The sequence below is a fragment of the Chanos chanos genome, chromosome 6 (genome assembly GCF_902362185.1).
Source record: "Chanos chanos chromosome 6, fChaCha1.1, whole genome shotgun sequence".
In the NCBI taxonomy this organism is placed as follows: Eukaryota; Metazoa; Chordata; class Actinopteri; order Gonorynchiformes; family Chanidae; genus Chanos; species Chanos chanos.
The window spans coordinates 18,263,981-18,291,829 of record NC_044500.1 but is presented as its reverse complement, the minus strand read 5'-3'; the positions used below and the strand labels follow the sequence as shown (position 1 = coordinate 18,291,829).

The 27,849-nt window shown below is 41.8% G+C and overlaps 4 protein-coding genes across 4 annotated transcripts; 2 read left to right on the top strand and 2 right to left on the bottom strand.

Moving 5' to 3' along the window:
* Window positions 1–316: 316 nt before the first annotated feature.
* inpp5ka (inositol polyphosphate-5-phosphatase Ka) lies at window positions 317–8,342 on the top strand. Its single transcript, XM_030777606.1, has 13 exons — window positions 317–386; window positions 1,221–1,311; window positions 3,378–3,482; window positions 3,769–3,877; window positions 4,302–4,418; window positions 5,379–5,554; window positions 5,722–5,833; window positions 5,972–6,081; window positions 6,333–6,585; window positions 6,740–6,877; window positions 7,037–7,120; window positions 7,244–7,348; window positions 8,003–8,342. The coding sequence occupies exons 2-13, from the start codon at window positions 1,229–1,231 to the stop codon at window positions 8,081–8,083; spliced, it is 1,473 nt and encodes a 490-aa protein (XP_030633466.1). The 5' UTR covers window positions 317–386; window positions 1,221–1,228; the 3' UTR covers window positions 8,084–8,342.
* A 1,562-nt stretch (window positions 8,343–9,904) lies between these two features.
* On the top strand, window positions 9,905–13,298 carry tekt1 (tektin 1). The gene is made up of 7 exons (XM_030777817.1): window positions 9,905–10,094; window positions 10,430–10,595; window positions 10,684–10,812; window positions 11,127–11,288; window positions 11,999–12,224; window positions 12,606–12,802; window positions 13,139–13,298. Exons 1-7 carry the CDS (start codon window positions 9,905–9,907, stop codon window positions 13,296–13,298), a joined length of 1,230 nt encoding a protein of 409 aa, XP_030633677.1.
* Window positions 13,299–13,701: 403 nt separating this feature from the next.
* On the bottom strand, window positions 13,702–15,798 carry LOC115815167 (F-box only protein 39-like). The gene is made up of 3 exons (XM_030778132.1): window positions 14,629–15,798; window positions 13,969–14,145; window positions 13,702–13,830 (listed from the first exon to the last, which is right to left on the bottom strand). The coding sequence occupies exons 1-3, from the start codon at window positions 15,796–15,798 to the stop codon at window positions 13,702–13,704; spliced, it is 1,476 nt and encodes a 491-aa protein (XP_030633992.1).
* A 1,456-nt stretch (window positions 15,799–17,254) lies between these two features.
* Window positions 17,255–19,448, bottom strand: xaf1 (XIAP associated factor 1). Its single transcript, XM_030778131.1, has 6 exons — window positions 19,378–19,448; window positions 18,734–18,869; window positions 18,441–18,497; window positions 18,071–18,314; window positions 17,626–17,693; window positions 17,255–17,512 (listed from the first exon to the last, which is right to left on the bottom strand). Exons 1-6 carry the CDS (start codon window positions 19,416–19,418, stop codon window positions 17,255–17,257), a joined length of 804 nt encoding a protein of 267 aa, XP_030633991.1. The 5' UTR covers window positions 19,419–19,448.
* Between the last annotated feature and the right edge of the window lie 8,401 nt (window positions 19,449–27,849).

The following is a 27,849-nucleotide window of genomic DNA, read 5'->3' as shown; positions in this document are numbered from 1 at the left end:
TTTAATCAGTTCAAATATGACAATTAATTCCCATACCATCTCTCTGGATGCTGGTGTGTATCGAAGTAACCCACCGAGGGGAAAATAAACAGGGGAAAATATTTGCGTGAGATTTCCCTGCAGTATTCCCAGAGAGGTCAAATTATACAAGACATCTAAATTGTCAGTTTGACAGCTCATGATGGGAGTGCACTGACTAGTCGAACTAGATGAGACTAGACTTTTTTCATATCCCGAGCTACCACTTTAAGACAAGTGCGCTGCAAGTCCAGGAAGTGGTAACATAAACAAACAGTTGGTGCACTTGAGTTGTGCACCGGAGAGAACACCTCACAAGCTTTAATAAAACCGTAATCCTCTTGGCTCTCAACAGCAGAAATCATCAGGTACACATCCATCGTTACAAACGCATAATGAACAGATTGCAAATTGCTAGGTTAGTGAAACGTATGAAATTACAGATCTTATTGATAGGGTGTTACAGCGTCATGCTGACTGAAGGGTGAATGGTTAGCATACACTGCTAAATCACAACTGCTCTTCAATAGCTTTAATGAACAGTCGATGCATGTGTAGGTTTTCTGAGTCTTAACACTGTGTTTTAAAGCATGTTGTTTACGTCGGCCGAAAAACATTTTGGCAAACTAAGGTATCTTGTGTTTCTGAGGAGTTGTGGATTGTGCCTCTAATGCTAGCTAGCTGTATTAGCCAACATTTGGCTGTGTCCGCATGTCGTGAAGCAGTTATCCTAATCTACTGGAATAGCTGCCAGGAACGTACTGTGCATTTCGATTGGCAACGCATGTCCATGAGCAACCGACTCAGTTACTATCTTGTGTTGCACTAGAGAGCTTTCTGTGTAGATCTCTGTGACCGAATGTCTATAGCGTGATGTGACAGCATCCGGGTTATATAAAGATATCCGTCCTTATCAGCGCATGATTCAGTGTTTGGAGTTCAAACAAGGAGTAACACAAATGAATGGCGGTTTAGTTAATTGTTTTCGAACTTGTCCAATAATAGGTACGACAGTACAGACCTCCTGGTTTTGCTGCTGATGTAGGATTGTCACATAAACAACCTAAGAGGAAATTGTCGAACTTACATAATAAGGCGTGCGATGCTGTCAGGGACATATATGGGAATATTTTAAATATTGAAATATTTAAGGCCTATTTTTTTATTTATTAGTATTTTTCTGTATATTTTATGTTCGACAGCTCGGAGAATGGAAGAAGAAGAGGAGACCCTGACTCATGCTGTCAAGTCAGTTTGCCTGCAACAGCGGAGCATCGAGGATGACACGTTCAGGTTCAAGCATCACTTTTCTTCCGTTTGGTTTTCTGGTCCATTAAGCGCTCACAAAAATGCATTGCAAAGGATTAGTGTTTGGACTGCAGTTGTGCAACCGCGGTTAGTGTTGCAATGTAAGAATTTGGATAGTTTTGTTATAATAAAAGCTTGTTCTATTATTGTTTCAACACTAGTCTAGAAATTCTCAGACAAATGAACAGAGCAGTCTCTTGTTTTGTGCCAAGAAAACTGAATGCGATGACGTAAGCATGCAGGATTAACCTGTCGAGGTCACATTTTATGACAGACAGACAGACTGTACAGGCCATGTAAACATATGTCAAAAGTCCCATCCAGTTTCAGGTGACATAGTGAGGCACTTGGGAGCATACATGTGTATTGACAGTACTGTCAACATCGCATACCAAGAATCAGTTTGGTTTAGCCATACATAGCTGATTCAGACCGTTTTTGACAGAAAGGAAGAAAGATAAACTACAGGGGAGGAAGGAAAAAGTGTCATCAAGTGTCAGGAAAGAGTGTCATCGAGTATCACATCACAAAGTTCTGGTTTAAGGCTTGCCTAAAAGAGACTGTGAGAAGTCTAGTCAATAGCTTGTGTATCAGGCAGATCTTTGAGTTGAGTTGGCATGTTATGTAATTTTTTAGCTGCCTATCCAGTCTCAACAGGATGATTGTGACATAAGTTATGCTTGCTCTGACCAGTGGTGATTCCATGTCCCAGCATCTCACGTGGTCCTCTCCCTGAACCAGATTAGCCCTCTAAGTCCTTTGGATCCATTGTGTTCACCTCCAAAACCCAGACCAGATTGTAGTCCCTTCTCATTATTAATCAGAGCTTCCACTGAATGGAACAAACTTCCTTGCCGTCTACTTGTTTTCACTGAGTGGAGATATATCAGCATTAGCTACTGCAACCACTGGAGAGTGAGATTACCCTCAACACAGAATGCTCTTTTTCTGCTAGGGAATCTCTGAAAACAGGTTGACTGTCTCAAATCTTTGACTTTGGCAGGCCCCTGTGAGCCAGTTAAGTAGTTCAGACGTTTTACTTGAACGTTTTACTAAGACACGATGGAGGAGATAGAGAAGATTTTTGGGACCAAAACACGTTCCCGCTCAGACAGCATGGCCAGCACAGGCACCCAGTCCACGGGAAGTCGCATGCATGTGCGGCAGCGCCTGGCTCAGCTCATGACGTGCGTGGATGACCTGGGGCCCGATGACAAACTCCACGCTCAGGTTTCCAAGACCTTAGATGAAGCTTTTCTCATATGCGGCAAGAGAGCCGGCCAGCAAAAGAAAGACCGATTCAGGTTATCTGTTTTTTTTTGTTGTTGTTTTTTTTCCCTCTCTATCCCACTCTTCGTGCAGCCGTATGGCTCTTTACAGAGTTTGTATCAGGACGGCAGTGGAATAACTAGGAATGATCAGTGTGGTGAAACACGCGTCTCTGTCTATTGTCTGTGCATTGGCAGTAATGAATGTCCTTCTTTAGTGTGGTTTTTGTTCATTTTGCCTGGAGGAGGATGCAGGGTTTGTCATGTGTCACATTTGTCTGGAGGTCATGACCATGTGGAAACTTATAATCATGCCTCTGTTTTTCATTTTTGTCTCTGGGAGATGTAGAGATGTGTGGTTTTTTTTTTTTTTGTTTGGGTTTTTTTTTTTTTCCTTTTTGGATCCTTAGTTTTAGTCTGTTCCTCGTGAACTTATTTTCAAACTTCTTTCCAAACCCCATCAATAATCACCTGTTATTTGTTATGTGGACAGGGGGACTGGCCGAATAGGCATGCCCTCTAGAGGATTTTTCAGGCTGTTTTTTCCCACGTTGAATGCTCATACGTAATGTATTTGTTAAAGTGCAGCAGGACTTTTGCTTTGTTCGTTTGTTTGTTTGTTTGTTTCTCCCCTTTGTTGGCCTCTGCTGTTTCATTTCCACGTGTCTGTCTCTCACTCTTTCTTTTCATTCGCTTGTCACTCTTTCTCGCTCTCTCTTCTATATCTCATCATTTGTCTTTCCTTTTTTGGGTTTTCCTCTCTCTCATTCTTCATGCTCTCAGGCTGTATTTGGTCACATGGAATGTGGCCACAGCAGAACCACCAGATGACATCACTTCACTGCTTCAACTCCATTCGCCAAAGAAAGCAGACCTTTACATGATTGGGTGGGTGTCGGCCAAACCAGCACATCATTGGATAAGACATTGTTCATATAGGAGGAGTAATGCTGATAATATTTTTACACATGTGCTTGTACATATACCCTTGGGCTGCACAGATTCAGACATATTAAAACTTAGTTCATAAATTAGGTCAATTTTATACTCAACACCTTGTTAATTAGCATTTTACACCACTTAGGGTGTGATGTTTTTACAACCTGTAGTATACAAAGTTCCAATATTCCCAGCAAGCCAATGGTGAGCATATATCTGTGCATCATCTCTTAAGTCTCCAGGAGGTGAGGGCAGCTCCTCTGAAGTTTGTCACGGATTTGGTCTTTGAGGACTCATGGAGTCACCTCTTCATGGCCAGGCTGAGCCCTCTAGGCTATGTGAAGGTACGGCCGCTGTCAGTGTCGGCACGGTTAGCATAGATAAATAGATTAGGCTGTCTTGCCAACGTCTCCTTAATGATATGACTCATAGTAAACAATGGAAGGAGGTGGGTGGTTCTGTCACAGCCTGGTCACAGTTGACACAGATATGTGGATTGCTTATTTTGGCTCCGTCACACTGCGCAAATATATTTCACTGGTTCAAGTAACACTGTTAGATTTCTCAATATCTTAGCAACACTGTGACATACTCCTTAAGGATATCTCTCATAAGGTTTTGGTATATATTCATATGTAGAGTATTGCGTACGTTGAAAATGCTATAGATTGAGCATGTATGCAAAATGGATGGAACGCTTTGGAGCTCAGGGAAGAGCTGTTGACACAGACGTTGAGATTCAGTTTGTTCTGACATAATCTGTTTCAGGTGTCGTCCATAAGAATGCAGGGCCTTCTCTTACTCCTCTTCTCCCGTCTGGAGCACATCCCGTTTATCCGTGACATCCAGGCCACCTACACTCGAACGGGCATCTACGGATTTTGGGTAAACTTGACCTTTGGGAGCGTTGATGGTCTTTGTTTAAGGAAAACTGGACCAGAGTCCACTCTCTTCTGAACTGATCACATTGTTCATTGAATTAGATTTATTTGTATCTCTAAAATATCAGTTTTCTTTCTGCTGGCCAAAGTACATCTTTCTAGTCCTGATTAGATATTTCCCCCAGATATTTCACCAAGTTTGTTATGACCTGGCTCTTTGTGAGAAGATGCTTTAGAGATTTGAGCATGAATGATCTTCAAAAACTGTTAGAGACTGTTTTTGAAATGACCGTATTAACTGTGAGAGCAAGTAAGCCAAGTAATCATTAGCTCTTTGTAATATAGCACAACAGTGTAATTTTCCACTTTTCTTCCCTTTTATGATGGAGAGAGGCCCTAAGACCGAACCTTTTTGCTGTGCATGTGTGATTAAATTAACGAAGCTGAAACTGCTGCTTGGTCAAGTCATAAAATAGTTTAGACACACAAGTCGTGGAAACTCTGCTGAGCAAGAGCATATCCAGTAGCTCAGTGTTTACCCTTCATTTTAATTAGTCCTCAAAGACTTAGACGCTCAAAGGTTTTCTCAGCTTTGAACATGAGACGGTAAGATGTTAATCGTATTTGACATCATTCAGATCTAACATCTAAGAAATGACAGTCGTTAATGTATCGACCGCATCTGCTGGGTTAGATTGTGATGATTGTCCAAATTCGTTATTTTCTCAAACCCCCCCCCCCAATGAGACTGAAGAACACAGCAGATAAACAACAAACAAGTAGGATTTGGCCAATCAATTGTCAGGAGACAAAAAAAGAGCTTTGTGATGCAAATCCTTTATTCAGAGGCTCTGACTGAAGGGATAAAAAGGATCTGTTCATCCTCCTATCCTCATTAGATTGTTTTTTTTCTTTCTCTCCCCTCCTCCTCCCCTTTGGTTCTCTTGTTCTTCTGTCTGCGTAGGGTAATAAAGGTGGAGTGTCCATTCGTTTTTCCTTTTATGGTCATATGCTGTGTCTCCTCAACTGTCACCTGGCAGCACACATGAAATACGCCACGGAGCGCGTGGACGAATTTGAATACATCCTGGATTCCCAGACCTTCGAGTCCAAAAATGCTCCGAACATCCTTGACCACAAGTCAGTGATCAATCACTGCGTTAAGTAAACTTTTGATTAAAAAAAAAATTTGCTCTGTGTTCTATGGTTTGTTCTGTATTTTTAATCGTGTCGCAGTGAAAGTGACGCTTTTGTGTTTCGTCACAGTGATGTTTGTCTGTTCTGTGGTGGTCTTTCACCTTTCCCAGGATGGTCTTTTGGTTTGGAGATTTGAATTTCCGTATCGAAGACCATGGCATGCACTTTGTGCGATCTTGTATCGAAAAGCAAGAGTTCAGCCTCCTGTGGTCCAAGGACCAGGTTAGCACCAGACAAGGATCGACTTTCTCTACCATTCTGATAGCTTGTGTGGATTTCTGAAAGCAAAGTATCACAGACGTTGTTGTTTTTGTCTATTAGACTGTCCCTTGACTCATGTTTTTTTTTTTTTCAATCTAGCTAACTATGATGAAGAAGAAGGAACCAGTCTTACAACAGTTTGAGGAAGGACCTTTGGATTTCCAGCCAACCTACAAGTTTGATCTGTTCTCAGAGACTTACGACTCCAGGTAGCTTAAGATCTTCACGTCTCGTTTTTGTGAAAGGTTTGAATTGTGCCAATTACAGACATGAAGCATAGTCTTCAAACTAGAGGAGGCTCTGAGTGGAGCCCGTTCGTGTGAATGACTGATAACAATCAGTCCCTCCACTCTTACCTCACACACCGATACCCAGAGTGACTGAGATGAATAGCACAGATCCCTGTATTTGCTTCTCTCCCATCCAACTATCCATCTCTCCTCTGGGTTTGATTGGTCAGTGGGAAGAAGCGGAAACCTGCCTGGACGGACAGGATTCTGTGGTGGGTAAAGCCCAAAACCCCTCTGACGGACCAGAGTAATGAAGATGATGATGATGAGGAGGAGGAGGGCTTGATGAAGGAGCAGAAGAAAAAACTTCTGGAGCAGGTCGAGGAAGAATATCCTCTCAAAGTGACGCAGGACACGTACACTTGTAACATGGAATATGGCATCAGTGATCACAAACCTGTTATCGGCATCTTCCGACTAGAGGTGAGGAAAACCTGGTCCTCTGGTTTAACAGTTGGTTTAATCCTGTTGTATGGACCGTCCTCTTTGTCTTTGTACAGTTTATTCTGTTTGTGTGTGTGTGTGTGTGTGTGTGTGTGTGTGTGTATTTGAACCTGGTTTCCTTCTTCTTTGATAGTTGAGGAAGATGTATGAAACGCCGCTGGTACAGCTGTCTGCTGAAGGAGAATGGAGTGCAGATTTTGATGCCATGGTAACCTACACTGTACTGCAGCCATTCCCCTCCAGTACCTGGGACTGGATTGGCCTCTATAAGGTCTTAATACCTTTTACACTTGTTATAATAAACATTTTGTGTAGCGGTGACGGGAACCGACAAAACCGAGAGAAGTGGAATGTTAGAGATTAGATTATGAGATTAGCTAGAGATTAGATTATGTTTACATTATGTGGATCATATTATGCCTTTCTGCAGGTGGGGTTCAAAAGTCTTTCTGACTACATCACCTACACCTGGGTGAAGGATGATCAAGTTGCCTTCAATGGTGAACTCTTTCAGGTAACACTTCAAAAACAAATTTACATAATCATTTAGACCGTGCTAATTCTTATCATCATCGGTTTTATGTTACGTAACTGTCGAGTTATTCAGGAAATTCAGAACATGTCACTTCTACTACAGGTTTACATGAGCAAGGAGGAGATTCCGGTTCTGGGAGGACAGTGTATTCTCTGCTATTACAGCAGTGTGCTCCAATGCATTGTGGGTATAAGTCAACCTTTCAAGGTTAGTCATGCAGCGTCATTGGACACCAAATATCAATTCAAAGAAACAAACAAAAGTTCAAGGTCCGTGTCTGTAGAAAAAAATTGTCAGAAACACTCAAAATATCTGAGATTTGCTTTTACTTTTACACGTGGGAATAAAACCTTTCTCCTGAAGCATCCTAAGTAGTTATGAACTGACATAGAGGCGTGGAGGAGGTGGCATCTGAGGAGGTTTTGTGAAAGGAAACATGCCCTTCAGTTGAACAGTGCTGCAGTGTTTTTGTAAAGGTATAGTCTGTTTGACAGAGATACCACGCAGTGTGTAATGGACGTGACTGGTGGGAACATAACTTCAGACGCAGCTACTTCAGAACCCTCTGCCAAGATTACAGTCACCAGCCACCCTAACCCTTAAAAAAAAAGGATGACATAAAAGAACACAAATTTGGACCGTTCTTAAATTTTTCAGTATGACATGTGCAGCATTTAGGCAGAATGAGAAACAACAAATGTCATAAACCAAACTGAGGAATACCCTTCAAAGTTCATTTTACTCCTTGTAGAAATTAGAAATGAAATGATTTGTGGATACTTCTGTGTCTTATTCTAAGTTCTAAATCTACATGCTATGAAGACCAGACAAAAGTTTAATTCAAATTTATGCCCATTTTAGGTGCAGGAATCCAAAGCAGCCATTGAAGAGGGTCTTATTCCTGAAAATATTAATGGACTTGACCAGACCATACGTAGTTAAGACCAAATGCGGTATTTCTTGGAGCCAGTTGTACCGTCACACTGTGTCTCACTGTCCTTGCATTCTTCCTTGGAAATTCCGGTCCTTGGCAGTGTGGTGAAATATCTGGGATTTTCCAAAATGCCCAAAGTGCAATTTCCCTTGAAATGTTACTGAATGACTGATGTGTTATCTTTTATAATAACGACGACTTGTGTCCTTCTACAGATGTTTTTCGGGACTGTACCCCAGACAGATGTTTTGTTCACGAAATGTTCAGTTCTTTTAAGAATATATATATATATATATTCCTGAGAAGCCTTTGAAGGCCCTCATTTGACCAGATGATTGACGAGATACAATGTTTGTAATATAACATGAAAGCGGTGGAAATATTACTGTATTTATAGGATAAATTTTACATAGATACATACGTTTAATGCAGTGTTCTTATTATTATTCTTTGTTCTTTTTGTCTTAATGTTATTTTAAAACTATATGTGTTTGTAATGTTTTTTTCTGGGTTTTTTGTGTGTGTGTGTGCGCCCATTCCATTTCAGTGTTCAGTTATCAGATCAAATCAGGATGAGTGTACAAATCTATGGTACAAATGTACTGTAGGAGAATGGCAATATTTGCACATTAGACTTCTAGTCATACCATGGCATATGTATATTTTTGATTTTTGTTTTTAAATTAAATAGTGTGTGCCTCAGTATAACAGTTACAGAATGAACTCTTTACAGCTATAGTACAACAAACATTTAACGCAGTATGTTCAATATGTTGAATACGAATGTATTTTTCTTTTTAAAGTAAACATTATGCTGTGGAGATGTGATGATTTAAAAAGCATATTTATATTGAATTTTACTATTTTAAATATACTTCACCTTTCCCACCCTCTTTTTCTTTCTATGTAAATTATAAAAGCCATGAACACTTTGTTTTATTAGATGCAAAAGCAAATAAGCACTTAAGACAATAAATTGAAACCAATTAACTATCTAAACCAATGACTTCTCATGTTTTGTTGTCATAACCAATCGTTATGATTAAAGTAATGGATAATCATATGTCTCTTCCTTAACCGCTGGGTTTGGTTACTGTCAGCCAGCTGCTGTTTTACAGTGGCATCCATGAGACATCTGACGCTGTCCTTGTGGTGAACCCGAGTCAGTGACGTTTTAGGTTGCTGTAGCAACCTTTCGTTTACGTTCTGTCAATTCGACCAGCCGAAAGACTGGAGCGCTGTGAACACTGGTCAAACAAAAGTAAACTACTTAGTTTGCAGCATCAAAGAACTAAATTGCAGGCGGGAGCTGTATCCAATACAGGTAAAATGCTGTTTTTATTTAGTGGATTTGGATGGATGCTGTTGTATATTTAAGTAATATTGCATGCCATGCCTTTTGCTAACTAATAAGATTGCTAAGGTGACTTGACAAGTCACGTTTTAACATTAAATGGGCAGTAATTGTGCCAGTTTACTAGATAAACTAGAGAACGTACATAGTAGGCCTAGTTATGCGAACTGGAACTAGAACTAGGTAAATATGTTGAGGCTTTACACACGCCATAACGTTTGTGCATGCCTTTGGTCCTAAGTTGCTACTTTGCTACTGCACAACGTTACAACATAAATCCGGGGGGGGGGGGTTGTACTTTTTCATAGCTTGCTATTGACCTATGTAGGGGAATGCGTTTATTAAAAAAGATGATGGCAACAATACTGACGAAGGTATCATTTTAAAGTAACTATATGAGTACATTATGATTACTTAACGTACCGTTACTTGATGTGACCTTTCAGAATTTTGACTCTATCAGACTCTGTGCAGAATGTCTCGGTTGCTAGAACCGCCAGCTAAGTTTCTACCGCCTGAGTGGAAATATGCGAACCAGGTACATCTTAGGAATGCCGAAGCCGAGAGAGCACGCTCTGAACGCCTAACCGCCGAATGTAGGAGACTGATAGAGGAAAGCAACAAGTCTGCCAAGCGCATGCAGAAGGATGCCAGCAAGAGATTAGGTAAAACATACTTAAAAAAAATAAGTTGTGTCATTTTAAATATTTGTGTTTTTTTTTTTAAATAAGTACTGTTCCTGTTTGCATTTCTCAAATTCCTGAAAAATTAAAAGACTGCAATGGGTCCCAAGAGTTATCTTCACTATTTCCTGCTGGGCCTGACTGTGCCCATCCAAACCCTTCGACCTTTTTTTTTTTCTTTCTTGGACCTTCCTTCTTCCATTCTCATTCCCAGTGTCAAATCTATCACCATATCCCATTATTCTATACGAGTATACATCTGAAATATTGATATTGCTGTGTTTCGACCTCTCCAACACCAAACGTTTTGCATTCAGAGCAGAGAATCCATGACATTAAGTTCTGGAGGCAGGAATTAGACCAGAAGCTTGAGGATATGGTACAGGAGATTGAGCTGCTCATCACCTTTAAGAGGAGGGTTGAACGAGCTTTAGAGAGCTGCTCGGAGCCACTCAAGGTCACTCTGCAGTGTCTGGAGGAAAGGTGAGCAAGACACGGTGTATTTCTCTCGGGGGTCTGTCTAGGACGGAATGTGTTTCCGGATGTCTAGTTCACTCTGTGTTTGCATCAGAGAGAAGCGAGTGGGATTTGACCGGGTGCACGATGAGGTGGAGCGAGAGTTGATGAAGGAGAAAGAAGTTATCGAGGGAGTGGCCGCTCTCTTACAGCAAACTCTGGAGCAGATCACTGAGCAAATCAGGTGGGCCACTGAACATGGACTGAGACAAAAAATAACACAGAGATAAAATATAGCTATAAATATAGCCTTTCTCTCTCCAAACTCTCTCTCTCTCCATTTCTCCCATCTTTCTCTCTCTCTCTCTCTCTCTCTGTCTCTCTCTCTCTTTCCCTCTGTTTCCCTCTCTCTGACTCTTTCTCTTTCCCTTTCCCTTTCTCTTTCTCTTTCCCTTTCCCTCTCACTCCTCTCTCTCTTTTCTCTTTCCCTTTCTCTTTCTCTCTTTCTCTCTATCTCTCTCTCTCTGCCTGTCTGTCTTTCATGTTAAATGGGCACAGACTGAACCGCTCGGCTAAGTACCACCTGGAGAAAGACCTGCGTGACAAGTTTCAGGCAGAGAAAATCGATGACTTTTGTTCCATCCTCACCAGCACATCTTCCAGTATTGAGGGTCAGGTGAATGGAAACATTGACAGAAATGCAGACCTCAGCACAATCAGGTAAAGAAATTAGTGAAACGAGTCCAATCATGTAGGATTTGTTACACCCCAAGCTACTGATGTTCATAATAGTTTAGATCATGCTATAATGACGGTTTTTATTCCTAGAGTGGTGATTCATCAGAATGACCGCAATAATGGTATAAGTTACGATTCATAGACTGTCTGTGCTAAGTCTTTGTCTGCTGGGTAGAGCATTCAGGATAAGTGATAGAAATGTTAGCAAGTTTTGATATTCAGCTACACATATTGTCACATGTACTACTCTATGTATTTGTTTACCCTTTGAAGAACATAGCTTTGACTGTCCATTTCTGTCTCCAGCAGGGGTCACTCATGTTCCTCCTCTAAAACAATTTAAAAGAAAAACACACACGATTGTTTTGTCTCACTTTTTAAGCAAAATTAATGGGACCTTCAATAAACTGAATTTTGATACAGCAGCCTATATATTCAAATGGATTTGGAAAGGATCAATGTTATGGCTCTGAATCCCTTTCACTTCTATGTCTCGCAAATCAGTAAAACATTCAGTTTTTTTCATTCCTGAGTAGTCAGTGACAGTGACTATAACAAAACCTTTGCAAGTTTTTCACTCTTTTGTCTCCTTGGCTGCAGTTCTGAAATGACAGTATTGACAGCGTTGAGGTCATCTCATGACTCCTTTTTTTTGTTTTGTTTGGTTTTTCGAAAACCACCGAAAATGACAGCACTGCAGTGACTCGGGAGGAATGGGAGTCCTTTTCTGATGTTAACATCTACAAAACAGAGAAAGAGAAGAATAACTCGCTCACTCTGCGGGCTCTGGTGGAAAGCCTGTTGGAGCAGACGGCTGCAGACATGCAGAGACAGAACAAGGCCACGGGCATTGCTCTCGAGCGGTGCATTCAGGAGACCAAGATTGCAAAGGCACAGCTAGAGGAGACTCTTAATAAGGTAATGCACTGGCATGTGGAGATGTTTCTGTTTCTGCCAACGCAATATCAATGTAATAGGATCTCCGACACCCCCCCCCCCCCCCAAACCCACGTGAACAGCACACAGCTTCACATTCTGTGAATAATCATTTACAGCATTTGCATCTTGGATTTTGTCATTTGTATTCATGACAGCTTTATCTTGGCAGACAATCTCTTACATATGGCTGTAGTTGTGATATTCAGCCATGCGAGGATGCAGTGGGACACACTGGAGATGAAGTGGTGGATTAGTTTTACACACGATTGGATTAGCTTTGCCAAGTGATGATTAAAACTAGAATAAAAGAGAGAGAAAGCGAGAAGCGTGTAAAGTTCTGACTGATTTGTTTTCCGAAAGCTTTTGGCAGAGATCGCAAGTCAGCAGAGAAACCTGGAGGGTCTGAGGGTGGCTATCTCAGACAAAGAGGGCCCACAGAAAGTGGCACAAACACGGTTAAATGCCCGCAGTCGGAGACCAACGAACGAACTGTGCCACGACCTTGCACATGTCCGATTGCTCGCTGAGGTCGAGGAGCTGACAAGACACATCAATCGGTGAGAGTCTGAACAAAATGAAGCCTCTCTCACTAAAACATTGCTACCTTTGTGAATTGGGCGTTACACATAAGAAATGGTAGAAAGTTCACACAAGGTTAGCTCAGTGCATAACTTGGCCAGAGCATATTACAGCCTTTTTTCCTTTTTTGGAGACATTCAATTGTTCATTCATTCATTTATTTATTCATTCATTTGTCCATTCATTCATTCATTCATTCATTCAATTAATGTTTTCTATTTATTACTAACCCCAATCACTGTCGTGTCACAAAAGCTTTACACTATTTCAATGCAAAATGTTTTCTTCTCCATCTCTACCTCGATGCCCTTCAGGCTCAGAGAGAGCCTGGCTAAATCAGAGCTGGAGCTGAGAGAACTGACCCGCAACCAGCTGGCCTTGGAGAAGGAGATCCAGGTCAAGTCTCACTCTCTTTACATAGACGAGGTCATCTGCACCCAGCTGCGCCAGCCAATCAGCATTCACAACTTCTGAACATGATTCACAGATAGGATAGAGATTCCATGTTGACGGGGTTTTTTTGCTTCTTTTTTTGTGCAGCAGTTCAACTGTGCTTATGATATTACAAAAATTGACTTTTTTCAAGCAATGGGTTCATCATGACAAATAAAAACGAAACAGAAATCCTGTATTTTCTGACTCTTGTCATTTTTTTAATGCACTGTGTTAGTTATGGTGGATTTCAGTCAGGATGGTGTAAGGATCCAATGACGTAAAGAGCTGTTACACATCGTTTGGTTGTTTTCTCACCTGTTAATGTTGCACACAGATGGAAAAAAAAAGTGTTTGAATTGAGCACAGAGAGTGCTGGTCTGAAAAGCCTTCCAGCAGTATCTTTGGCTGGTGCTTGGAAGGCCTGTCCTGGCTGATGAGTGTCTCAGAGCATGGGGTAGGTGGTGACAAAGTAGCTGAGCTCTGACTCTATGAGCTGTCTGTAGCGTGAATACAGGTCCTCCAGCATCTCATCCTCCTCTTGGGTCTCATGCTTGCTAATGTAAATCCGGATCTGTCAGCAGAAACACACCAGCCCTTTCTTACACCATCTCTCAAATTGGCTTTTTCGTTTTAGGAGCTTGCCTTCCGGTTCTTTTTTTTTTCCCTTGAAATCCTGCTCAAAGTACTTGCTCTCAGAACGTTGACTTACTTTAATGGTCTTGAGAATACATTTCTTGTCTAGTCGTTTCTGCAGCAGTCTGTGGAGGAAACTGAAGTCTAAGAAGGCCCAGACCTTCAGGTAGATCAGCTTGCTGCACATCAAGACCAACTCTAACAGTTCCTCATCCAGGGACTCATGACTGTTATTCATGTCCAGGGTCAGCTTCTACAAGGAGATAACAACACTGGAACTCTATAGTCAATTCGTTTACTGGCCTTTTTTAAAAAAAAAAACAGGTTTAGTTTGTTTCAAATGAAGAAATCTTCTCAAAAAATACATTTATTGTAAATATAGGAGCAACAACGTGAGTTTTTTCTTAGTCATTTCATTATTATTATTATATGATTACTATTATATGTAACATTTTGAAATGAAAAAAGTGAAAATGACATTGAAATCTAAATAACTGAACGATTTCCGATGGCAATCTACCTTCAAGTTAAACAATTCTGTAAGTCTTGCTTCAAAACAGACTGTCAGCCTTCATTATGTGTGTGACATCATATAAGTATGTATTTCTATGCACAAATCCCCCCCTTTGTACACATAGTGCATTCACAATAACTATAAATTGTTAGTTTTATCTATTTAGCTCAAACTTAATGACATACATAAACTCTTGATTGACAGTACTTGCATGCATCTCACCTGTAAACAGTTACTATATGATGGAACCACATGGGTGAGCGCTGGTTTGGCGCTCCAGTCGTGCTCGCTAAAGTAGCAGCTGGTGAGGCTCAGACTGCTCACCGGAATCTCCCTGAGCAAAATCCGACTCAGTCGGTCCGGTCCGAGAATTCCCTCCACGGTGATGTGCACCCGGAGCTCCGGGCAGCGCCCCGCAAGACGGGCCCAAGCATCCCCCCAGATCACCTGGGCATGGGGTTCCTGGCTGTGGCAGTGCACTGTGAAAGAACGAAGCGACCCCCTTCTCCCGCTCAGGTCGACGCACGACATTGCCAGGGCGTCCAGTAACTCGTCCGACAAGCACCTGTAATTGAGGGTGATTGAGGTGAGGCCTCTGAAGAGGCGCATAACAGTAGCGAAATCTGGACTGTTGTAGACTGCAAGTGGTTGAGAGAAGAAGTCCTCCAAGTTAAGAATGACCAGGCCTGTGCGTCGTAACATATAGATGTGCTGTTGGGCCTTGGCCACAGCCTGGAGCACCTCAAGGCCCTGAGCCAGATTGAAACGGGCCCCTCTGAGGCTCAGGTAGTGGAGTCGAGAGCCTTCTCTTCGCAGGTAGAAGGTGAGGCTGCGTACCAGGGCGTTACGAACACTGCGACACCAGATGGTGCGATCCAGTTCCATGTGATGTACAGTGAGGGTCCGCAGGCGACTTCTGGTTTTTCGCAGGGCGGCGAGGAATGTCCTTAAGGTTTGCTGGAACCTTCTAGAAACCATGGAGTTAGTGGGATGAGAAAAGCGAATCTCAAGATCCTCCAGGTACCTGCCGTATGCCCTCACATACGACACAGCGGTTTCCAGTTCCGAGCGTCGGATCCGGGAAAAGCGACCGGTGAAGTTGAAGGTGCGTTGGCGCCAAAGGGAAGGCGAATGGACCACTCGGTGCCATTGTCTACACACTAATGCAGCTCGGACTCGATCCCGGTCGCGCAGCCAAAAGAAAATGAGCCGAAGACATACATCTGGGAGTAAAGCCCACGGTGACTCAATCTCTCTTATCTCCCCTTCTTCTAACTCTTCTTCTTCTCCAATTTTCCCTCCTTCATCTTCCCCACCATCCTCCTCCTCCTCTCCATTGTCACAGATCTCTTCATCCGAGAGTTGGTCTTCAAGGTCCCCAGCATATTCCATTTAAAGGTTTAGTGGTGAATGACAAGAGTTATTATCACTCAGTAGTCTGCTCACTACTGTAATTGAAAATGTACAGGTGAAAAATTTTATGGTAGATTTGGATTATCTTAAGTTTGTCCGTTACCCCCTTGTAGATTTGCAACGTTCTGGGCTCAATGTTGCCTTAAGCAAACTGATTCAGAGTGTGCCAACTAAGAGGACATTTGTTTAACCCCACATTTCTTGCTTAATGATTCTGCCGTGTTACATGATTCAGTTAGTTCCAGAATTGCTCTGTTGTGATGTCATTGACTGGACATTCCATTGCATCACAGTAAGGTCAGGTAATGAATTATCCTAGCCAGTTTGTAACACAAATATGGAACTGAACACTGCCCAAAAGTGAATGACAATAATTTTATCAACTAATTATCAACTGAAAATGATCAACAAAACATGGGAAGGCACGAGGAAAAATGTTAGATTTGTAAATTTTAATTGTCATCAGAAAATAAACACTCATAAATATATTACACATATTTTCTTATGTTTTCTCAGCATCTATCAATGTTTTGACTCACTTGATTGAGTCATGAATTTGGTGGAATGTGATTAAATTTGTTCTGATTTAACAAATTTGAACAAATTTGTAAAGGTTTCTAAGATGTTTTTTTAAACAAGTCCTTGTCATCAACACCTAATTGTGAAACTCTTTGTGAAAAAATTAGTTTGTTGAAGTGTAAACATCTCCAAATTTCACTGTTAATTGCACTTGTACAACATCACCATGCTTTGATCCAGAGTCTCTGAAACGCATCAGAGTATGTGTCCTATGAGAAAATATAAAGATAAAGATTAGCATGTTCATCAGAGGGTTATCATAGCTTATGATCTATAAGCCTGAGTATTGAAAGTGTACACAAGAAAAACTTACATGCATTGCTGTTGTGTTTGAGAGAACACCAGATCTCATTATATACCCTTCAGACTCACAAAAATGATACACTTTTTCTTGAGGGAGAGAAAGAAAAAGTCAGCACTATAACACTTTATACAAGCATGATATTCTAACTGTGACTTAGTCGCTGAGCAAACTAAAGACCTAAATTATGTTAAGTAAACAAGGCCTTGTTAAATAACCAAAGACAAACTACTGTCTAAGATAAGATAAACTGAATGCCCGTCTGCTTTTAGAATTTCAAAGGTAAAAATGTTCCTCAAATGGAAAAATTCTTTAAATATGGGGCAGGCTGTACTGAGATGGCTTAATTCGATATATCGTTCAAAAATAATTTTTAGTCAAAGAGAACATTTCTTAGCGAGAACATTTATGAGTTTATAAAGAACCCATTTAAAACTGTAGAACTGAGATCAGCTGTAGACTCTTACTGCAAATAGTCTTAAATAGAGCCCAACACGAAGATATACTGTATGAGTGAAGGGTCATGCTGAGATATTATGCTAATGGTGAAAAGTGTCAGGTAGGTCCATTCAGAGATACCTCATGCCATTGGAGAGTCTTTATGGGGAGAGCCAAGTGACAGTATGGACACGTGCTGATCTCATCCCCCCCGTCTCCTCCTTTCCCAACCAACCACCCAGACTCCTTCACCTTCCGTCGGTCAGACATGGAGAAATCAGAGCGCTGAGTCCTAATTTGATCAGGTTTGTTGGGGTCTTGCCGGATGTCAGAATACAGGTCTTCTTCTTCTTGTGAGGAGGGATCACAAACTCGCTGGTAGTGAAGAAAAAAAAAATCAAAACCTACATAAAAATTACTGTCAAATGTAACACCATCACTTTTGATGATGATGATGATGATGATGATGTTTCATTTCAGATAATTACCTCATGTTCCTCCATAGAATCTGAGAATACCATTTTAAAGCATTTGTCACACTGCACGGGGGGCTTCTCTGCCGATGAAAAACAATTCGGATTATTACCTTAGAAAAAAACACAACAGGGATGATGGATACTGTTCTCTCATTCTCTCTCAGCATAACTCTTTTTAAAGAAAGACTGCAGCAGGGACTCAAGCAGAGGTGTTGTAGTAACTCAGGTTTATAGCTCCCCAAATGTCATGACGTCATTCCACTAAATTCAGTGTGTCACAGTTCAAAAAACAGGAGTGAGTCGTCATTTGCTGAGATGGTTCAAACACTTCCTTAAAATAGGGTGTCAAACCAGGAGTGGGATATCGATTTGACCTTTTCATAAGAATGTCACAGGAGGGACACACGGACACACACACACACAGTATGCACGGATAGAAGCCATAAAATAGACTAACTCTGCATGTCGCCTTGGCTGTCGTCCCTCTGATCATAATCAAGATCAGAGATGTCCTGCGTCTGGATTTGGAAGGAGCAGATCTCAGCATGTCGTGACTGATCTTTGAGGGTAACATATCGGCCGCAGTCGGCGCATCGCTCGGTGCGGCTCCCGCAGACTATGCTGTGCTCCATTAGGCTGCTCAGTGGAAGTTCCAGCTCACAGAATTCACAGCATTTCAGCCTCTCGGAACACTCGTCCGTCTGGGAGATAGGACAGGGAGAGCGAGGGAAAGGTGTTAAAACGTACATACTCCACTCACTGTTCTGGCCAGTTGCAATGCTGAGGAAATGGGGTTTTTTTTCTGTTTATAATGAGCGACTGTTTACCTCGTGGTCTGGCAGGTCGCGCCGCTCCATTTTCTTCCTGCACCTGACGCATTGTACCTGTCAGACAAGACAGAGAGCATTTAACCATTTCAGCAGCACATTTCCCATATAATAAATCATATTTGTTATAATACACAAATGAACAATTAACTGGGCTAATAACCTTACTGTATCATTTCAGTGAGTACCGATCGTGAATGATTAGGTAATATTCATATTGCACTTCAGTAAGTTTCTGGGCGGTTCAGGGGTGTATTCGAATGTAGCTAAAGTGTGTAAGGTTTAAGGGAGACCTGGGTGTGCTCGTCTTCGCGATGCTGGTCCAGTTGATCTCGTGGGACTGACTCCCCACAATCAGGGCACAGACACAGAAAACGCTGGCAATGCGGTTCGTGAAGTTCAAAGTTTGACACAGCCACCTCTTTCTTACTGCGGGAGTGCATGTAAAAAAGGAAGATTATATAGGCTTTTTTATTTCGATATTTATTTCAACTCCCGAATCTATACCTAACTGCATCAACTATGCCAAAATGTGACTGATTAATTGATGCCCCAAGAGAGTTAATTTGATTCGAGAGTTTAATTTGTTGAGGGGAAGTTACAAGAGATTCGTTTCCAGTATACGCAAGACGGGTAGCTTTCGCTTTCGTTTACATCCCAGCAGGAATAATTCTTTACAGTAAATCAGCACCAAGCTAAGTCGAGCTGATTGACATGAATTCATACAGCATGTTGTCTTATGATGGTTTAAAATCTTATAAAACTCTTTTTGGATAACATTATTCACCGTCACTTCAATCGAGTTCCATTTCACGACTTATTTACATCCTACAGACTACGCGTTCGTTCAGTTCTTCGTCCTCGAAGACCACTACAGTTTAGCCGTTCTCACCTGATTTACAAACCTGGTTTACTTTATTAAAACAGCTAAGCTCACCAGTGTTTACACACAGTTACGTCGTCCTTCGCGGCATCCATGTCTTCTTGTCTGTGTGGCCCCGGAGAGGTGACTGGTGTCAGAGGAACTGATTTCAGTTGTTATGTGTTAAAAGTGAAACCAATACTGAATTAGGTGAACACTGCGTTATTGCGTAACCACGCTACTTGGGTCTCTGACATGAACGTTCATTGCTGCTGTTGTTTACTAGAAATCGCAACTCCTCTGAGTCAGAATATCAGTACTAGATAGGCGTACTGAAGAAGAAGAAGAAGAAGAAGAAGAAGAAGAAGAAGAAGAAGAAGACACAAAGGGTTCAGGACATATATTCATGACTAACTTTGGTTATGTTTTGTAGGCCTGTGTTTTTCAATAGCTTTAGCTTTCATTTATCATCATATATATAGCTTAAATAAAATGCACTGCATACTTCGATCTTTTTTCATTTCCAAATAAATAAAAAATAGCTTTTACTGTCAGTGTGACGCTGCATTAAGTTACACTCTGTGCTTTGTGTGTGCCGCGTGAACAACACAACACATTTTGCTTTGCTTTTCATACCTTGAAAAAATTCGACATTGTGTTTTAGAATTTTGGTCTACGGATACAGCGCGAGAAATGATGGTAGTGTCACTCCGGGACCGCAGTAATTATCGGATTGGGTTTGTATTCCCGCTCTCGGTTGCGGAGGGTGAGTCTGTGCTGGCTAGTTCATTTGCTAATTCCGCTCCAGTGAACAGCTGTCAGCTGCAGTCAGGGAGCTGGGTGCGAGAGCTCTGGATCTCTTCTCCCGTATTACCACAGGCCGGTCATTACTCCAGAACCCTGCCACTCCGGGCAACAGAAACCATTTGTGTTTGATTATGTGGGGATTTGACAGATATTGTGTCTTACGTGCGCTTCATTACAACGTCAAATGTAAATATCCATGTAGCAGCTAATCTCTCTCTCTGCTAGACTAAAGAAGGTTGGTTTAGTTACAGTTCTTTTGCCCTACGGTTCTTGTCAGTCATCAATCATCCACCACTCAGACCTTTTCCAGCGGGGTTTCTCTCAGAGTCAAGGTAAACAGCCCTGCCGGACTGTGTGTGTGAACATATCGACAAAAATATTATCTCCGCCTACTCAGAAGATGTCTGTCAATATTACTGTCCCCACTGCCACACATCTGTGTAGGGAATTCATTTAAAAATATCATGCACACACTAACAGAACAAGCCTTTAGTATTGATCATTGTAGGCTACCCAGCTACATGAAACAACAGCATCTGTTGAATGCATATCAGATTGCATTGTAACAAAGGTTACACTCAATGTGGCATGTGTCAGCGTGTACCCTTGTAATAATACTTCTGTGAGACGGATCTATGAGCAAAGGTAACAGCGTAGCGCATTGGGTGTCCGTCACCGAGATGGACTTGTCGCGTTCCCTGGTTCGGTTCGTTGACATGGGCTCAGCCAGAGGCATCTTTTTAAAGGTCGGATCAGTCCCAAGCTTTATATGGAGCGTTAATATCAAGCATGACAGCGGCAGGGCTTATTTTTACAAGACCAGTACCAGGCTGAGATGAGACTCCCCTCTGTTGTATTTGTGCCTGTGATCTCTGATCTCTAATCACCTTAATTGTCTCCCTGGTACGGTCTGCTGTAAAAACCTGGCTCTCATCTCGGTCTGGTCAAGCATTTCCCGCAAGTGCATCGTTTTATTGTAAAGAAACACATCGGTGTAAATATGTACATAGGAACAGACTGTAGGCTACTAATGCAATGTGGCATAAACATAACATATATTAAAGTGGCTTTTAGGGCGATATTGTGGCTGTTTGTGGCATAAATGCGGCATTTTCTGAATTTTGATTCTCCGCAAAATCTGGTCATGTGATCGTGCAAAACTGAAATGCTGATGCGCGAAAATGCGTATAGTCCTGTGCGTTTGCCATTGTTTTGGAGGATTAGAGTGGGGGGGGGCGCGTACTAGAAACTCAACCTCAGGCAGAACTCCAAAGATCATTTTCAAAGAGGGTTTCCAAGGCAACCCCAGAAACTGCATCAATTAGAACTCACAATGGCTCTTCAAATACAAAACTGCCGGAAGATTGAAACAACAGCGTTAAGGCAAACAGACGAATGAACAAACTGACAACGTTTGGCAGGGCGCTTGAGAGGAAGATTGGATTAAACACGACCCAAAGGGCTTCGCTTTGTGCTCAGTGTGTTGATTATGTGTGTCTGCGTACAAGTGCACGCGTGTGTGTTTATGTGTGTGTCCACGGAAACCACCCAATCAACCTTGTCCTAGTGAACAACTAGAACGGGGGCTGATTCACTCTTATTACCGGCACTTTAGCACAGCCACAAGCAGAATCGATACCAATACTTTTATAGCTTTTTCTTTGCTACGATTTCCCAGAACCATAATTACAATATTGACGACCCATTGCTGTGGGGGCGTAGGCCACGTATGTGGGTGAACACGAATCTGATTGTGTTTCATTGGACGCTGTCAATAGTGCATGTGAGTGTGTGTGTGTGTGTGAACTGATGGATATTAAAGCTTTAATAGTGAACATTAGTATATTAGGCCAAGTTTTCAAACCAGAACAACATTGTTAGATGATGTGGTTGCATTTTAGCTGGTTATTGAAGTTTCAATATATGTAAATATTTTATGAATAATACCCTGCCATTGCTTTTGTGGTTGAGTTCATCTCATGTAGCAATGAGAAACATGAGGTTGTCTTTGCACGGTTCCAACAGTTAAGTAAAATTTGTTTTTGATGATGGTTATTTGAATTTGCCTTCATTTCTGGCTAAGTCTGTTCTGTATCTCTGTAAAAATCTGTAGTGGCCTCACCCTTCAGACACTCTCCCTTCCCACACAGCAGAATCAAAGTGTAGCACTGTGTGCTCCATGGCAACAGCTACACTCCCAGCCACTCCCTACTTCTCTCGCATTCTCATACACATTTTCTCTTCATGTCATTCTCTCTCTCTCTCTCTCTCTCTCTCCCTCTCTCTCTCTCTCTCTCTCCCTCATCTTCTCTTTTGCCTTCTCTTACTCTCTTCCCTCCCTCTTCCCTATGTCTCTGCCCACCCTCTCTCTCTCTCTCTCCTCCTCCTCTCTCACTCCCTTCCTCCCTGTCTCTCTTACTCACTCAATCTCGCCGTGTCCTCATAGGCAGCCTGTCTCATGTTGGACCAGTCACTTGTGTTGCAATGTTCACTCCAGCCTGTAAGGGACTGATGGGAGAACCAAGGTAAGGCTGTGACAGGTGTATGTAAGAGCAGCACAGCAGGGCATGAAGTGTGTGTGTGTTGTTGTTTTTTTTTTTGTAAATCCTTTTTTTTTTTGAGCTCAAGTTATGTCTCACACTGGGAGCTTTGGGTAAGCAGGGCTTTGAGTGAGATCACGTTAAACTGTTGCAGCTTCTTTGAGCGTGAGAGAGTTCCAGCTGCAGTTTGACTGCTGTGAACTAAATGGGCTGTGCATGCCAGTGTGTGTATGTGTGTGTGTGTGTGTGTGTGTGTGTGTGTGTGTGTGTGTGTACGCGTATAACTGTGTTCAAACACAAGCTCACTTGTATCCTGCAGTGTGTCATTAATGTTATGTTTGGAATTCACAGTCAGTTCTGTTCATGTACTTTTAACACGTTTTGTTTAGAATCAATGATGTCACGCTCCCTGAAGTTCTATGCCTGAGTCATAAAACAGAGGCAACAATTGCCTTTCATTTGTTGTAATGTTTTGTCATTTATTGTGTGTATATGTGTGTGTGTGTGTTTGTGCCTGTGTGCATATATTTATGCGGCCATGTGTGAACTTATATGGATGTATGCATATGCATGTGTGTACGTGTCTGTTCAAATGTGTGCTTGTGCGTGTGCACGCGGGTGTCAGTATGTATATATGCATAATGTTTAATTGTATGTTGCACCATTTAGTGAGAGGGAAGGGAGTGTGTGTGTGTGTGTGTGTGTGCGTGCGTGTGTGTGTGTGTGTGTGTGTGTGTGTGTGTGAGACAGAAAGAGAGTATGTGGGGGAGTGGATTTGTGAATCTGATTGTTTTCAGTATGTTTTCAGATTGATGGCTCAATCTGCTAAAACTAATCCCCTGATTGAAGATAAAACAGCATGAGTCATAATTCTGCTCAGCAAGGAGCAAATGGAACACATGGCATATGATAACTCACACACTCAGTTTGGTTATTTAATACATAGATATTATCCCATATGGATTATTTAACGTCAGGAGATTAATATACGGAAAAATCTTTCATTTTCCATGAAAAACGTCCAACGTCTTACTGTGCTGTTTACTTTCAATATGATGTCATGATTTCAAACAGCACATCAAATCTTATTAAGGCACTATATTTTAATTATTGTGGTTGCATTTTTAATAAAGATATTTGAACCCAGAAGTTCAGTTTAAAAGAATTTTTCATTTAAATTTTAGCAAGGTGTATCACAGCTCTGGTTTTTGTAATTGCTCTCTCTAGAGTTTAACTGTTCTCAGTTGACTGGAGGTCAGTCTTTGTTTCAACAATGATTTTTTGGATCATTCTGGCTGACTGTGTGTTCAATTCATGCGACCCATCTCATCTGTCTGAGGTTGTTCCATGCTCTTCTCTTTGACATGCAAAATCATCTCTTCATCAGCTCTGTCATGTCCCTTCCAACAATTATAATCATTTCTTTTCTTTATGTCTGTATTTCTGTATGTCTATTGTCTTTGTTCCTGCCCACCACCTTCAGTTGATGGTCCTCTTTTCATCTGCATTCTTCCAGTGAAGTCACTCATCCATTCATATCCTAAGCCTTCATTACATCCTTCTAAGACCTGTCTTTTCCCATTCCCTCCCCCCAGACATCCTTCCATACTACCTCTTTCTCTCTGCCCCTCCTTTTCAAGTGAACAGAAGCTTTGATGGAGTCAGAGGTACAGTAGTATCTGTTGCGTAGGCTTAGAGCTACCTCTGTTGTGTGTGTGTGTGTGTGTGTGTGTGTGTGTGTGTGTGTGTGTGTGTGTGTGTGGTTTCTAAAACCTCAAAGCCAAAGCCAGGCGCTGCATATGTGTGCGTGGGTGAGTGTTAGAGAAAGAGAGGAGGCGTATGGGTGGATTCTGTCACATTTACTGAGATTCACAAACGGAAAGGAAGGCTGGGGAGAAGGGAAGAAGCAATCATGAGAGAAACAAAGTCTTAGGGTCCAGTTTCAAGTTCTTATAATTCAAGAATCAGGAAAAGAGGAGAGGAGAGGAGAGGAGAGGAGAGGAGAGGAGAGGAGAGGAGAGGAGAGGAGAGCGCTGGAGATGAGAGGAGAGGAGAGCAACAGAGAGGACAGGAGAACAGATGAGAGGAGAAGAACGGAGAGGGGAGGAGATGAAAGCAGAGGAAAAGAGCAGAGCAGAAAAGAAAAGAGATGCTAGCAGCAGCAGCAGTATCAGGTTTAGGGACGTTAGTGCAGAGAAATGGAGATAAGGACAGTCACAGACAGTGGATGTAATGAACCATAGCATCTGAGCTCTGACTGCGACTGAGTCTCTTCCTCCTCTTTATAATCTAATGATCAAATGCAGAATTTAGTCAGACCCCAGTCTGAGAGACTGAAAAATAAGGCCATCAATCTGTTTGCTATCAACGTGGGCTGTTCACTGCCTGCTGGAGGAGACACTATTCAGCCGCAGTATGCTTTATTAGACTGCCAAAATGATGCCAACAAGCTAATATACAGCCACTAAATCAGCGGGACCTTCTCCACTGTATGTGTTTCCATGGGAATACTAACACTCTCTAATGTATCATTACTGCTAGCATTAACATTTATATGGACAAAAATGACAGAGTAGTTTAAAGGAGCCCCTTGTGTCAGTTAGAAAGAAAGTGAACTTTGAACATACCATATACAGTGTTAGTCACGTTTGTGTGAGAGAAGGTTTTGTAACTGCACAGACAGACGTAGAGGAACCTCTCACTCTATTGGTCCCTTTCTTCTTGTCTTTCTCTCAGTCTAAAAACAATTCTTTCCTCTCCTCTTTCCAATTTCATGATTAACCTTGAGTAGATTGCAGCTCACTGGCACCTTGCCTAAAGCTTCTCTACCCCCCCCTCCCTCTTTCTCTCTCTCTCTTTCTCTCTGTCCTGTGTTTCACTCTCCCATCTCTGTCATCCTGCTGCATGTCCTTCAGTCTTCAGTGGCAGGTGACACAATACAAAATGAGGGGAAAAGAAAAAGAAAAAGGAAAAAAAAAAACCCCAGAAAATAGTACCAAATGAAATCGTGCCCTTCTTTCCTCCTCCCTCATTTCACACAAGCCGCTGGTCACACAAGGATAATCTTATGTTCCCACGTTCATCATGCTTCAGTGTGTGTGTGTATGTGTGTGTGTGTGTTTTGTCTCTAACTGCAGCAGACCCAGTTCTCTGGATGCTAGGATGACTCATCCACTACAGGGTTCAGTATCATCTGCTTTGGGTATGGTCATACAGCAAGACTTTCACTTTATTGTGACGATTAAGTAATCTTTTGCATTAACATGGTGAATGGAGCACAGCAGGTAGCTTACCACACTTTAAAATTTCACCTAAAGAAATAGAGTCGTTCAGGGTCTGAATGAGATTTTTTTTTTTTTGGTCTCTCGATCCAACTCATTTGAGTATGAACCAGTCCTGAATGGTTATTTTTGGTTGTTCAAATGAGGATGTTACACTCTGTGTAGTGCATTCTCTGTTTGCTTCCTTTAGAAATGATCTTTTTGTCATTTGTTATTGAGAGCAGTCAGCATTTAATGTCCACACTCAGTGTTTTCTGAGTTTATGATCTGAAAAGCACCCCAAATGTATCTGTTTTCAGAGATGAGTCTAGTGCTTGAGGATGCTGCAGACAAAATTGCAGTGTTGAATCTATTTTGTTTTGTTTTTGCAAACAGGAACCACATAATTGTGTCATTAGTATCTGTGGTTGGTTTGTGCACTCGTGATTTGATCCTCTTTAATCAGTCCGCGCCGCTCTCAGCCGTAATAGCTTGTCATCAAAGGTCACGCCTACTCCCGGCGCGAGCGAAACCGAAGCTGAAGAGCTCGAACGCTCCAGAACCGAGCGGAAAAGTTCAAGTGACTCTTTTCTCATTAAAACAAATCGATGTCCTCCGCTCGCTCCCGTGAATCATTAGCCATTGCTGTGCACGAACGAGGACGAACGTGATCTATTGTCCTCACAATAAATACTTGTCCAGCTGTCTGAGTAGATGGAAATGTGGAGTTCAAATTTGGAAATATTAAACTGGCTTTGATCAGACGGAGTTATGTGCACATGGAAGAGCAACTGCATTTTGACGAGTAAATGGAAAATTACACTTAGAATTCACTGGTGTGCATCAGCCTTAGAGTAGTGAATAGCGAGTGTGTTTATGATTGTTTGTGTGAATTATCGCTTTCAAAATCACCTCACGCGTTAAGCCGACTACGCAAATGAGATGAATTTGTGGTATAATTGCGTCTCTGTATGTCTGCAGGAAGAATGTTCTGTTTAGCTTTCTCACATAATATTAAAAACAAACAACAAAAACAAGAGTACTGCTACGAACATTTTTCTGAAGTAAAGCTCCCTGGCCAGTTGAAAAGTTTTTATTTTCATAGTAGGCATCATACAAAATGATTAAAATAAATTTGTCAGGAGCAGAGTGAATTTGCTTAACAGTGTTCAACATGGAATGGGAGGTGCACATTGTTACTATACGCTTTTCCTGTCCAGGAGTAGACTTATTGAAGAATAGCATATAATGTCAGGTCAGAGAGAGAGAGAGAGAGAGAGGCTGCACTGTCCTTCACCCCTCCCTCTTACTCACTCACTTTAGTAATCCGCCCTTCTTAGAGTGGCTGAGCGCTGGAGTGTGTGCTAGATGCAGGTGAGGGAAGAGAAGAGAGAGAGAGAGAGAGAGAGAACAACTTGCTGCCAGCATGCTAAGGAGGAAGAGGAGCGTGTCCTTCGGGGGTTTCGGCTGGTACGTAAACTTTGGGGGCTGTGTTAGAGGTGATGACTGGTGAAAACTATTCAAACAAAGCTTTCTTTTCTATGACTGGTGTTGTTGGAATAGGAAGGATTGGGTGGGGGGGGCATTTTCTACACACTGCTCCACAGGACTTAAACAATAGTTAGCCCAGCTGGCGTTTGTCTTTAACTGAGCATGGAAAAATGAGTGAGCGGTTATGTGTGGAGTGTTCTTGCCATTCTTTCGCTGAGTAAAAGTTTGACAACAGCACTATTGCTGTTTACAGCCTCTCAGAGTGTCAGGAAATTAGGTGGAGTCACTAAATTCGCTCTCAGAAAGGAACTCTTGGTCAGTCAGTAATGATGCAAGTTTCACAGCCCAGCCTATAAAAGTAAAACTGTAGAGTTGTGTTAGCTTGATATTGTATTCAGGTAAAGGCTTGAAAAGTGTACTATCATTGATGCTTTTTTTATGCTATCCTG